Consider the following 13,226-nt stretch of genomic DNA (forward strand, 5'->3'; position numbering starts at 1 on the left):
TGACTTACTCCAGAATATACAGTCAAAAAAAGAGAAACTGTAGTCTGGTATTGTCAACATGAAACATAAGACATAGAGTGGGGGCACCAGTTTCCATATAATCACATATTTAGCTTTAGATGTTATTCTTCTAACGCTATGTTGTTATAGTATTTTGTTCCTTTTATCAAAGAGACACGTCTATAACAATAAGAGTTTCTCTCTTTAATTACGTCTAGATGGAATGATTTTACTTCTTTTTATTTATCAAATCACATACAAAGTTATCTATAAAGAATATTTTCCACATAATTAATATCAAGAAAGCCATAAATAATTTCTTTTGTCTGAAATTGCTGATTTAAGGAGTTTTCAAGATGGATTATCTTTATCAAGAACTATTCAGGAGAAAATTACTCTTTATGGGAATTAATATGTCTACACATGTTTTCCCAACATACACAGTTTTCTTCGAATTTAGGATTCTTAATATTACCAGTGCTAGACTTTAATAATAAACTAGCTGTTTAACATGTAAGCCATAAAGTAAAACGCATCCTAATTAAAAATATATGACGGTCTTGAACATTTTTGTATCCACTACCTTTTCTGTTAGTTCATACATGTTTATGTATATTTCATAGGCATAGAAAATAAGAGATCAATATAATTGCACCTTTACTAATCCTACCTGTTCTGTATTACAAAAGTGCTTCTATTGTGACATTTTGATACAAGCAAATCTATTAAACCTACTGGTATTTCACTTTATTTTAGGTGTAATGAAGTATTTCGACTCCCATAGAATAATGACCTCATTATTCTATAGAAAAAGTGACCCCCGGTCATATATTATGACCTCCAGATCATAGTACTATGACTCCCCCACGTGAAGTAAACTGAACCTCACGAAGAATATTGACTCCCATAAAAAACGACCCCCGGTCATTTGGTCAAATTTAGTGATAACTCGTGTATCTAAGGCCTATGCCCCCACTCGGGGGAGGGGGGCATATAGATCTGCCCTTGTCCGTCCGTCCGTTTGACCATTAGCCCCATATACCATCACTTGACACAGAAATCAGAGCATTCCACAACGGGAAAAGGGATTCTATTTCTAGACGCTGTATCTTGGTGTATACATTATTTTTTTCAGGAAAATAACAATTCACAATACGTTCACAAAACACACCAGTGTCAATAATCCCTGCAAACTTCGGTATGAAGTAATTCTTCAGAAGAAAACTGCACAAGAAACTGCTAGCATAGAACTTAGTATTAATAGAAGTTGCAATACTTAGCAGTGGCAGCAAAGTACGGTAGCGGCAACAACAGAAAGTAGTAGTAGTAGTAGTAGTAATAGTAGTAGTAGTAGTAGTGGCAGTATGTTAACTATTGGCAATGGAGGGTATTAGAGTTGTAGATCTAGTAAAATTGTCCGTTAGGTTTGGTGGGGATCACTTTTTTAATAGATATTATCGTCGGAAGTCTTTTTAGGAGCCGGTGTTTTACACGGAAAGAGTAACTTTTTTTAAATAGAATAATGTCCGGGAATCGATATTGTATGAGAGTTCGAATGTAGTAATTTCGGCAGTGAGTATTTTACATGGAAGGAGTCACTCTTTCTATAGAATAATAACCGGAGTCGTTATTCTATGAGATTTGAAGGGAGTCATCTTTAGGGAGTCAGTATTTTACTTGGAGGGGTCAGTTTTTCTATAGAATAATGACCGGGGGGGGGTGGGGTCGTTATTCTATAGAGTTTTCAAACGGAGTCAGTATTTTATAAGGAGAGTCAATATTTTACAGGAAAGGAGTCACATTTTCTATAGAATAATGACCGGGGGGTCGTTATTCTATGGGGGTCGAAATACTTCATTACATAGGCTTGTTAAAAGTTATTTAAACCATAACTAAACTGACACAATAATATGAAGAGGGTTTTAAGGCCACACCAAATTGAAAAGTTGTTCATCGGATTTTTTTTTCTGAAAATACTGAGGCGGCGAGCGAAAAAATAATTTCAATATTTGTTTTAGTTTTTGAGAAAATCAGGAGCGAGCGAAGAGCGAAGAAATATATTTGTCTTCATTTGGCTCTCGACTGACCTTAAAATAAAATGTATAGCCCTTTTACATAAAAAAATTAATTCCCAAGGGATTGAGAAAATTTGACATGCAGACGAACAACAAAGCGAACTCGTGCAAAAAGGTAATAACATTGGCATACAGTACTGTGTAATCAAATAATGAATGCTTTTGAATATGCTGTTAGAAAATATGTAATAAACAACAATGCATAACCTTAAACCATACTTATCACATACATATGTGACATATTTACTGCTATGGAAATGTAGCATTTTTAGCTGACTTTACAAAGTTTTTGATACATCAAATAGCTCAGTATGTGTTACTAGATATATTAAAGCTTTTGATTTGAAACTTAGAATAGTTATTTACTGTCAAAGTCTACACCAGGATGTACTTCCATCTTTAGACTTCTGTTCGTTCATGTATATGAGTTTCCAATCCCCAATGTTGTCCTCATTTAGTAACTTTTTACCCATGAAGCTTTTATGGAATTTAAGTATATGTTGATATCTGTCACTTTTAGTCCGCCTTTTTCGTAATTTTGTATGATAACATCATTTTTAACCTTGTCTTTTTTTATTCCCCTATATAAAACTGAAAGATTCTTTTTTAACATTTTAAGTTTGTTTCGGGTGGGTTTGGTAGAACAGAAAAAATATATGTCAGTTTTGGTAATATCAGGGATTTGAAAATCGTGATATTCTTACTGTTGTGAAGTAAATAAAATCTGGAAAGTAGATCCCTTGAAAGCACCGTGAACAAGGCAAAAAGTGAAAATTGCAGACTCAGTTTGATCGAGTCTGTTCATGAGCAGTAATGGAAAATGCAACACTGCCAATGCCCACTAGCACCGGCTTCAGCAGTATTCAATTTTCAAATCTAAATGAGTTAAATCTAAACTCGTCAATCTAAACTCGTTAATCTAAAGCGCGCCTAATCTCATAAACCCTTGCACGCAATTTAATGAAAGCTCACACAAGTGATCAGTACCAACCCTAGTTGTGCATGTTAGGTTCTTTCAGAAATTCTTGCATGAAAACTACTTTTTTCACTGGATCCGCCCATGTATTAACGGGAGAAAAATCGTGTGCAAACATGACAATTCACGTGCTGTTAATACCCGATCTTTATTTTTGAAATGCTTTCCCAGGGACATATATGTATTTCTGCGCAGATTGACATCTGGTATCTGCGTCATGTTTCTTTCATAAAATCCTTTTCTTGAAGCCTAAAAGATGCAGTCTAAACCATAGAATGTTTTGCTGTATCAGTAACTAACGCCAAATGCGCTGCCCCCAACAATGTTCGTACTCGTTTCTTCCTTTGTTTACTACCCTTTTAGAACTCGGCGTCGATTCAGATTTTATAGGCAACCGTGAATGTCAAAGAATCGCGTGTAACCTGTGCGATTCTTTGTTTTCAGGAATCATATTTATGATTTTGGTAAGTATCAGTCGGTATGTTTTTATCTAATTTCTCGTAGAATTTATATAAACAGCTTGGAACACTACGCTCGTACTCGTCCGTACTCCAACTGTGTCCGTACTCAATATAACTCGAATGTAAAGTTATGATTCTTGAAATGTGCTCGAGTCCACCAAATTATGAAGTGATATGAACAGTTATTGGTGATTTTATGTTTGTAATAACGAAAGATAAAAAAATCGTTTAAAAACCTTAAGGATGTGCTTTTGATAGTGTGGTTTATTTCTGGGCCCTGGATACGGATATTTAAAACATGTTTACCGTTTCCAAGAACAACAGAATGTTAAATAAAAAATGTACCGGAATCGTCAAGTCATCACATATGAAAACAATACATTAAGTCGTCGTGTAATGTTTTTTTATTCAAGAATAGCAACAATACCCGTTTGTTTTGTGTACCAACGTCTGCAGAAGCCCTTGGGATATGTTTGTGACCTCGACCTTCGGTCTTGGTCACAAACAATACCGCGGGCTTCTGCAGACGTTAATACACAAAAAAACGTGTATTATCCCTACACTATTAGTCTATTATGCAGTGTAATGGGACTTCGTTGTTTGTTACTATACTATATACATGCAGTCCACATAATTATGCAATCTTGTGGGCGTCAGATTGCAATGTACTGCGTCGGTGCGTGCGGGGATACATTCATCACCTTCAGCGATATCTCTAGTTACTCTCTGGCCTACATGAACACGGATGAGTTTTTCAGTTATTGAAATGTTCATAAATATCTTTATACAGTTAAATATCGAACTTTTCTTTGTTTTGTCGTAGAATGTTTTGCGTTATCAACACAATAATTTTAATTCTGTATTAACATTAACACATTATGCCTTTACAAAGAGCCTTTTTGAAATTTGATATGTCATGTAGGCAAGAATGTATTTAAGTCTGCGTGCTAGAATACACTAAAGGTCTTCAGAAAGTACTACATTAGCGTTTTTGGTGTCAAAAATAATTCTCAAGTGATTTTGTCTTGAGAAAAGAAACATTTTCATTCAATGCCACCATGTCCTTTGGTATTAATGGAAGAATTGCTTAACTGATACCAGTCAAATACTTCACTTTACTGCGATTCACGTTCTTGAAACGCCACTAGAAGCTCTTTGACCGTGTTTTAAGAGCGCTTCAAGTCTAAGAAAAATACCATATGTTTTCTATAACAAAGTACACCTCCAATGGTTCTCTGTCATGGAAAATTTTCAGTGATACTGTGTTCTGCGAGATTTGAGAATATAATTGCAAGAGTATTCCCTATCACTTACAAACATAGATAGTCATTAATCGATTTCTCTCTCAACTGTAGCAGCATGATTGTCTGTAATTTCTATTGTAAGCAAAGACCGTCTTCAAATTATCGCAAGAAATGAAAAATGGAAAAAGCCCCAGAACAGATGGAATAAACGTAGAATTCCATAGAATCTTTTGAAACAATATTAATGATGATCTTCTAAAATCATTAACTCCATTCTTTTAATTGAGGTAAACTTTCGGAGTTACAGAAGCAAAGCTACAAAACGCTTTTACCGAAACCAAATAAAGATTTAACTTCCCTCGGAAACTGGAGACCAAAAAGTTTGTTGAATGTAGACAAAATCAATTGCCAACAGGTTGGAACAGATTTTGAATAACATCATACATAAAAGTCAAACGGGTTTTATGAAAAATAGATACATTGGAGAAAATATAAGAATTTTACAAGAAACATTCTAACATGGCTCAATTTAATTTCCATTTAAACAAAGAAGGAAATCGAGCTCTGTATATTCTGCGATAAACAACGGCTGACGCGCGGACCGGTGAGAGAGCATTATGACGTCAAATTGCCATATGACGTCCAATACATTACTCCTCGGCAGGCCTCGACCTTAACTTTTTTCAGCAGTTGCCAGCAGGTCCACCAACTGCTAAAATCTAGTAGACCTGCTCAGACTTTAGTGGACCTCCAATTTTAGCAAATAAATTGTGATGTAGACATAATAACTCCATATGACCCCAAGAAACAGGACTTATTTCTTAACAAATTAAAAAATGGAAGAACAAAATGACTGTATCATATTTTATTCACAATAGCCCAGTAAGTAATTTATAAGCTTTCTGCTGTAACAGTCTAATATCTCTACTGTCCTCATGGTCATCATAATTCCCGGACTCTCCTGACTCTACAACCTCATTCTCTTCCTCCAATCTTTCAGCCATCTGGTAAAGCTCACCAACATCAACAAGATCCACACCCTCTTCCACATCAGGCTCAGATGGCACAGCTACAAGCTAAAAAAAATTATATTCTGTTTTAACGTTTAAGATATATAAAACATCAAGATTTGAAAAATTTACTACCATTTGAAACCTTGAGGAAAATTATAGTTCATAATATAAAGTGTTTTACTTAATGGAAAAAATAAATTAGTTTTTATTTGCAAAGAAATCACTGTACTAAACAAAAGACATACATTTGGTTTTTTACTGTCATTTGCAAACGGCCTCCTGGTCCTGAGAGAGGTATCTTCCCAGTAACGTATTGCCTCGTCAGGATCAAAGTCCAGTACAGCTGGGCCTTCCGCAGCTATCAGCAGCTGGTTGCTGAGGTGACTGTCGGTCAGTGAAGACCTCCAATCAGTCTTCAAGTTTTTCATTCTAGAAAATAATAATTACCTTCACATTTGTTTCGCATTAATATCCTTATAAAATGTTCAGAAATAAAAATGTAATATCACAATGGTCTTGGCTTCATTTATTTTAAGTTCTCTGAGAAAGATAAATATTGAAATAATATTTAATCAAGTTTACTGATTTAAATTTTTAAAAAATGATAGGCAATTATCTGGTGCCTATTATTCAAATACTTGAAAAAGTGTTGGAAAACTGATGTAACACTATTATTAAAATGGGGACGGATGGGACTAATGGGATGCTGGGTGTGAAAGATGTCTGATGATGGTGTTGTGGCAAAGATGAGAGAACACACAAGACAACATATTTGCCATTTACTGCTCTGCTCGTAGGTAAAATCTAGTGGAATTGTCACGTGAAGTTAGATTGAATGATTAGTTACTCACTTTGAAAACCCTCTTTCAGCATCTACAGAGCTTGAGGGGAGAGCCAATAGCAGACTTACAAGGGTGAAAGGGTTTGGATACTTCTCTTCGTAGCTCATCCACACACCCGACCAGGTCAGAGTCTCCATGTTCTTTTTACTGTTAAAAGAAGTCATATTGAATACCATGATTGCTTTGGTAACCACATTTTATGTGCAAAGTTTGCAGGTTTGTACTGAAATAGGGTTTAACATGATTTTTTTATTTTACAATCTAACTTTATATATATGTATTAAACTGTCTGGATTTCTATCATCAAACAAATACAAACCTCTTAAAAAGATCCAGCTTGAACCGGGTCCATTCTTGCTCAAATGATGTAGTATCACACTCAACCCTTTTCAATGGATCATCACAAACCCCGATTAACTCGATAATATCCTCATCTCCAAATGTAGCTACCAAACAAAAATCATTTTTTCAATTTAGTTACAGTAATTTCATACACTGACCAGCAAATAATTTATATGACTTCAAATTTTACAAGTCAAGTAGATTGAAACACTTTAATTGAAACAATTAGTTTAAACAAGGTTTCCTAAAAAGCTATAAAATGCATGTATTTATTAATTTTGAATGAACAGAAATATCAAGGGAGCTAGTTCACAATGCCTTTTGTCTACCTTAGCAAATTGTAATAATGAATAACATGTTTGATGGTGATTTGACTAACCTACTTCATCATAGTCAGTTGGCCAATTACAAAAGGCCAGGAAAGAGCTGCCTTTAAAAAGGCCTAAATCTCCCACAAACCTCCTGTTTATGTTAAATATCAAAGATAACAGAAATTTCTTCTGTATTCCTGTCACAACCTCAGGTTTGTCCTCAACTTTCCTCCAATTTGGTCCAGCACTAATACGCAGAAAACAATCATGCATTAAAATACATGTAAACAGAATTGTTAGCAAAGCATATTACATAAACTAGGAGTAGGGTAATAAAATACATGCGGACAGGTATATGTAAACTAGGAGTAAGGTAATAACTTAAGGGTTCTGCATTTTTAATTTAGGTAAATTTTCGAAATCCAATATTTTAGTTAAATTGAACATAATCAGTATGCAACAAATGCAGAATCCTTTTCTTGGATTATATGGAAAATACAGAACTAGCAGCAGGTGTTACTAGAGCAAAGCAAGGGACAAATCAATTGAAGAATGACTCAAAAATACATTGATAGTTTCCTACCCTTCACCATTATTAAGTAAAATGCACACAAAGTATTATTATCTAATGCTAAATAAATAAATCACACCTGGTTATATACTTTTGAAGTATGACTTTAGCCGACTCCAGCTGGTTCCAGACATCACTCAGACATGCATTCTTCAGTTGGATTGTCTCTGAAGTTCTGCTCAGTACAGACACAATGTCCAGCAGGACATGTAACCAGAACCTTACTGATCTATCTCTCATCAGTTTCAGAAAGTTTCTTGCTTCAGCCGCAGCATCTTTTCGATATACATCTGGACTCTACATCTAAAATCAAAACATTCAATAGTAATAAATATGTTTAAAACATTTTACTCCCGAAACGCTAGAAATTAGACTGGTCTTGCCTCAGCCAGTGGCAGCACTTGACCATCATTAATTTATCTTTTTTTAAATAGAAATGGTGGTAATTTTGAAAATCTCTAAATATGCTAAAATTATTTGAAATTACTACCTGATCAAGATGTTGAATGATTGCCTCGTATCCATACAGAACTGTCTTAAGGGTTCTTTCGGTGTGGGGCAGCCATCTTGTTCCTCCCACCCTTGATGGCACCTTCATTTTCAACCCTAGCGTGTCATAAGATCTCTTCAAATTAGCTCTGTTGAGTGGGCTGTACCTGGATTAAATACATGTATAAAAAAACAAGTTGAAGATGATTTAAAACATGTAATGTCAAATATTTGATTTTGTAATAGAAATTAGAATCAATACTTTACAAGTCTGTAAGTTTGTAGGAGCTGTCTGAGCATACATACTTAAATCTATCATTAAAAAGCTGACATTCAACTTAGTTCTGAAATAAGTTAACATACTTGTAGAATAGATAAAGGTTCAGCAGTAAAGCATCAGTCTTGTCAATGATCTTGGATGATACATCTTTCAAAAAATCTTTGTAGGCCAGCTCCAGTCTGAAATATAAAAATAGATCAATAGTGACATCATGTTTTTTTTTTTTTGTTTTTTTTCAAATTTATGAGTGAAATTACAATTGTCCAGAAAATAAATCTTTTTATCATAGTTTTACATTGTAACAATTTCACTAGATTTTACCTATGAGCAGAGCAGTGAATGGCGAATATGTTATGTCCTGTGTGTTCTCTCATCTTCGCAACAACACCATTTTTTCACACCCAGCACCACACTAGCCCCATCTGTCCCCATTCCAACAATTGTATCACACCAGTTTTCCAACCCTTTGTCAAGCGTTTTAATAATGCACCAGATATATGTGAACTGTCTGCTTTCTCGACATTAGTGATACCAAGGAAGTTTGTCTGAACCTGTTAAGAGAAAAAAGGCTGAGCGCTGCTGTTGGAAACCAGTAAGTTACTTTACATAATAGGATATATTTTTTCAAACGAATTTTAGGTTTGCACTCAGTGGTTAAAGGCACTAGTTAAAGACAACTGTTACAAAAGAATATTTGTGGTAACTCATTTATGATTTTCTAAAATATTTATGGGAAATGCAGCAAAAGCTTGAACTTCAAGTTTTAATTATATAAATATAACTTTCCTTCTACCGCTGAGCGTATATAGACTATCTCCGCCTCCTTGAAAGCCGTATCTGTTGCGCCATTACTTATTACACTCACAAACTTGCTTTTATTTATTTCATCAAGTTGCTTGTTTCTTATAGTGTCAGCAATGCAGCTAATGAGCTTTTCACAATATTTGTCTGTCAAATAAGTCTTACCAATTTCTAGACCTTGTGCTTGACTTAATTGATTTAATGTAATATAGTCTGTGTAGGGTTTTCCTTGTTTAGCAACATAATAAGCATTTCTAAATAAGTGTCGTAAGTAAGAACTTGTAAATTTTTGGTGGGTTTTGGAACGATGATGAATTTCTACAACATCAATTTTAAAACTTTTGTTGCCAGTCACAAATGACCCTGATCCTCCCTCACTGATACAAACTTTACAGTTTTGAGAGTTCGATTCTTCATCAAAAAAAAAAAGAAAATCAACAGGGTCAGTTAACCACTTGTAGTCTTTTTTCCAAGAGTTCAAGTAACTTCTTTCTCTATCAGTTTTTTCATAAATTCTTCCTGCTTCAAGCTTTTCTTCTCTTGTTTTTTTCTGTTTCGCTTCAGGGTTTGAAACGCCCGAAATGAAGTTCCACATTGCAAAATTTTATAAAAATAACCTTCGCGAAAATTGGTTAATAGCGGACGCTCGAATATTGATCATGAATTGCGCCTCGGTGACTATGATCGATAAATGCGCTAAAAACTGTAGAATGCCGTACTTGTAAGGTAAAATCAACTTTCGTTTTGTGAATTCGCCGATTTGAGAACGATTTTTTCCAATTTTTTTGCACTTTTAGGGTTTAAGTTTATTTGCAGACCGTGAAAATTGGTTGACCGTCGGTCTACCCAACATTTGATAGTTAGTGGACCTGCCGATTTTTTGGTTGCGTCGGTCTAACGGTCCACCGCTAAGGTCGAGGCCTGCTCGGGTATAAGTCCAGCATAATATTTATTAAAATATGTCATTGAGCATGTCAGAATGAAAACAATCAATGCCTTCTTGTGATTTATCGTCTAATTTACCACGGTTCATCGTTCAGATGCTTCAGTATTACACTCGGGCTAACGCCATCGTGGTTCAATTCCTACGCATCTAAACTCCGAACCGTGGTTAATTAGACGATAAACCACTCGTAGGCCTTGATTATTTGTTAAGTAGAATGTGCAGCGAATTTTAACACTCCAGGAACTTTTGCGAAAGCTTTTGACAGCATCAACTATACATTTATCCACCACAAAACTGTTGACTTTTTTCAATTTTGGAGAAACAATAAAAAATTGGATAAATAGTTTTATCGATGTTTACCGATGAGTTGTTTGTCAAACAACGGATTTATATCAGATTTTTATAATTGAAAGGGGAGCAAGAAAAGGATGCCCTTTATCGCCCTACATATTTATTTTAACGATTGAAATTTTGTCACACCAAATCCGACGTAATGAAAATATCAAAGGCATAAAGATATATGGGCAAATGTTTAAAAATACAATGTTTGCTGATGATGTAACAATACTTTTAGATGGAACTGAACAAAGTTCCAACAATACAATACACGTTTTTGAACAATTTGGAAATATATCGGGCCTTAAACTAAATTACGAAAAATGTACAGTTCTCAGATAGGATCTCTGAGAAATCGACATGATTTTATTTATTCAAGGAAAATGGATATGAAATGAGACTCCGAACAAGAAAAACCACTTGGAATTATATTCCATTCGAATCCAAAACTAACGAACGATATTAATTATGACAGTAAATTTCAAGATTTCTCAAACAAAATTAAACAGTGGGCAATCAGAAAGTCAAATACCATAGCGAATATCACGATTTTTCTTTCTAGTCCAAGGGGAAACGAAGGAGCAAATAGTCCAACTGCATCAGGAAATTGTACTTTCAGAGTTTGTGTTACGAAGTCCATCATTTCTCGAAGGAATGATTGTTCGTGGACGTCAGTAGACTGGTAGCTCTGAAATGGTAAATAGAAAATGGTGAATAAAGAACAAATTCTGAAGAACAGGGCCGAGCAATGTAGGCAGACAAAATATAGAAAATATGACTTGGTTTTATAGAGTTATGAACGGTAAAACACTGCTTTTGCCTCTATTTCCATAACTGTATGTTTAGATAAACCCTTTGATAAAGTATGGTGCGACTTTTACGGCCGCCACATAAACTTTTTTTTTTAAAAAGTCAATACTTATTGAATGGAGCAGGACACTTTTGTGAATTTTGTAAATATTATGAGGTACTGACTGCTGATTTCCCCCATTAAAAGGATATACATTTTGTGTCGTTCGACACTATATTATAAAAAGAATTAGAAATCGAGTGAGAGAGTTGGATTTTTAGCATCGGTTTTTGACACTGGCATGCGTGTAAAACATCACCTGTTTGATTCAACACTTTATCCGACACTGTACCGCAGACCTCTTCCTGTTATCAGATAGTAGTGTTTGAGGTCCCATCCTTATTACTATGAGGTCCCATCCTTATTACTATGCTTTCCAGATGTTACTGTGCATGCAGTGGTCAGTCTGTGAATGTATGTTGTAAAATGCCAGTGGATATTGAAGTTGATATTGTGGTCTATGCCTAAGCTGATGTAACATTATGATGCATCCCAATGGGAGATGTAGGAGGCTCTGGTGATTTTTTGTCGACTGTATCAGTTTGCTGCTGTCGCATTAAAATGGAATAATTGTATTACACAGTCTGTTAGGCACAGGGTTCATCCCAGAACCTGCCGCAACATTAACAACGATTTTTCTTTTGCATAGGAAAATTTATTAGAAGTGAACTTGTTATATTTTCTGTTCCTTTGGGATCATGGAGTTCATTCAATAGATGTGTAATAGAGTTCCGCTAAAGCCGGTGCTAGGGGCGTGAGAGGTGTTGGACATTTCATTACCTGTCATAAACAGACTCAGTCAAACCGAGTCTGCTATCATTGTTCTTGGTTGCATTCTATGCTTCCAAAGGACCTTTTTATGCAGAGAATTTTTAAAATTTATTGACTGAGGGTCATCTCTTAAACCGAAATATGAAAGAACATTGATAGGTCACCATCCTTTATATTGAGTTATTACTCCTTGAAAATCAACAAAAATACCAGTCAAATTTTCAAGGGCAGATAACTCCCCTGGGCATGGGGACTTATCATGTTTTGTTCATTTTTTGTTGTAGAGATGATTCTCGGTTAGTATGCCAGTATGCAACGTTTAAAAATTTGTCTGTGTAGGAAATTTGTTGCCTTACATAAATATACGGAACTTTCAGTAATATCTTTTTTTCCATGTTTGTTAGTTCAATATAAGTTAATAGTTCAAAGTAAGATTGGGATATTCAAAACAAAGCAGAGAATCTGAAAATCAGAAAAATAATTTCCGTGTCCTACAAGTTTTGTTTCGTTTGTTTTGGGTTTAACGCCGTTTTTGAACAGTATTTCAGTCATGTAACGGCGGGCAGTTAACCTAACCAGTGTTCCTGGATTCTGTACCGGTACAGACCTGTTCTCCGCAAGTAACTGCCAACTTCCCCACATGAATCAGAGGTGGAGGACTAAATTAATTAATGATTTCAGACACAATGTCGTTTATCAAATAGTCACGGAGAACACACGCCCAGCCCGAGGATCGAACTCACGACCCCGCGATCCGTAGACCGTCGCTCTGCCTACTGAGCTAAGCGGGCGGGTTAATACTAGTTATGCATATAGTGGTGAATCACTGCACAGATTTGTGTTCATATGGCAACTTGTTCTTATCACATGTTTGTTAGAGCATAAGTGGGTAAACTGGAAATGTAGCACATTTTTCAA

General features: G+C 35.2%; 2 protein-coding genes across 2 annotated transcripts; both read right to left on the reverse strand.

Moving 5' to 3' along the window:
- Positions 1-5,599: 5,599 nt before the first annotated feature.
- Positions 5,600-8,075, reverse strand: LOC128558319 (uncharacterized). The gene is made up of 6 exons (XM_053547246.1): positions 7,927-8,075; positions 7,333-7,511; positions 6,931-7,057; positions 6,621-6,758; positions 6,015-6,198; positions 5,600-5,832 (listed from the first exon to the last, which is right to left on the reverse strand). Exons 1-6 carry the CDS (start codon positions 8,073-8,075, stop codon positions 5,626-5,628), a joined length of 984 nt encoding a protein of 327 aa, XP_053403221.1. The 3' UTR covers positions 5,600-5,625.
- On the reverse strand, positions 7,932-9,982 carry LOC123555352 (uncharacterized). The gene is made up of 4 exons (XM_045346000.2): positions 8,926-9,982; positions 8,688-8,783; positions 8,326-8,491; positions 7,932-8,138 (listed from the first exon to the last, which is right to left on the reverse strand). Exons 1-4 carry the CDS (start codon positions 8,976-8,978, stop codon positions 8,133-8,135), a joined length of 321 nt encoding a protein of 106 aa, XP_045201935.2. The 5' UTR covers positions 8,979-9,982; the 3' UTR covers positions 7,932-8,132.
- Positions 9,983-13,226: the final 3,244 nt, after the last annotated feature.

Source organism: Mercenaria mercenaria, chromosome 7 (genome assembly GCF_021730395.1).
Source record: "Mercenaria mercenaria strain notata chromosome 7, MADL_Memer_1, whole genome shotgun sequence".
NCBI lineage: Eukaryota > Metazoa > Mollusca > Bivalvia > Venerida > Veneridae > Mercenaria > Mercenaria mercenaria.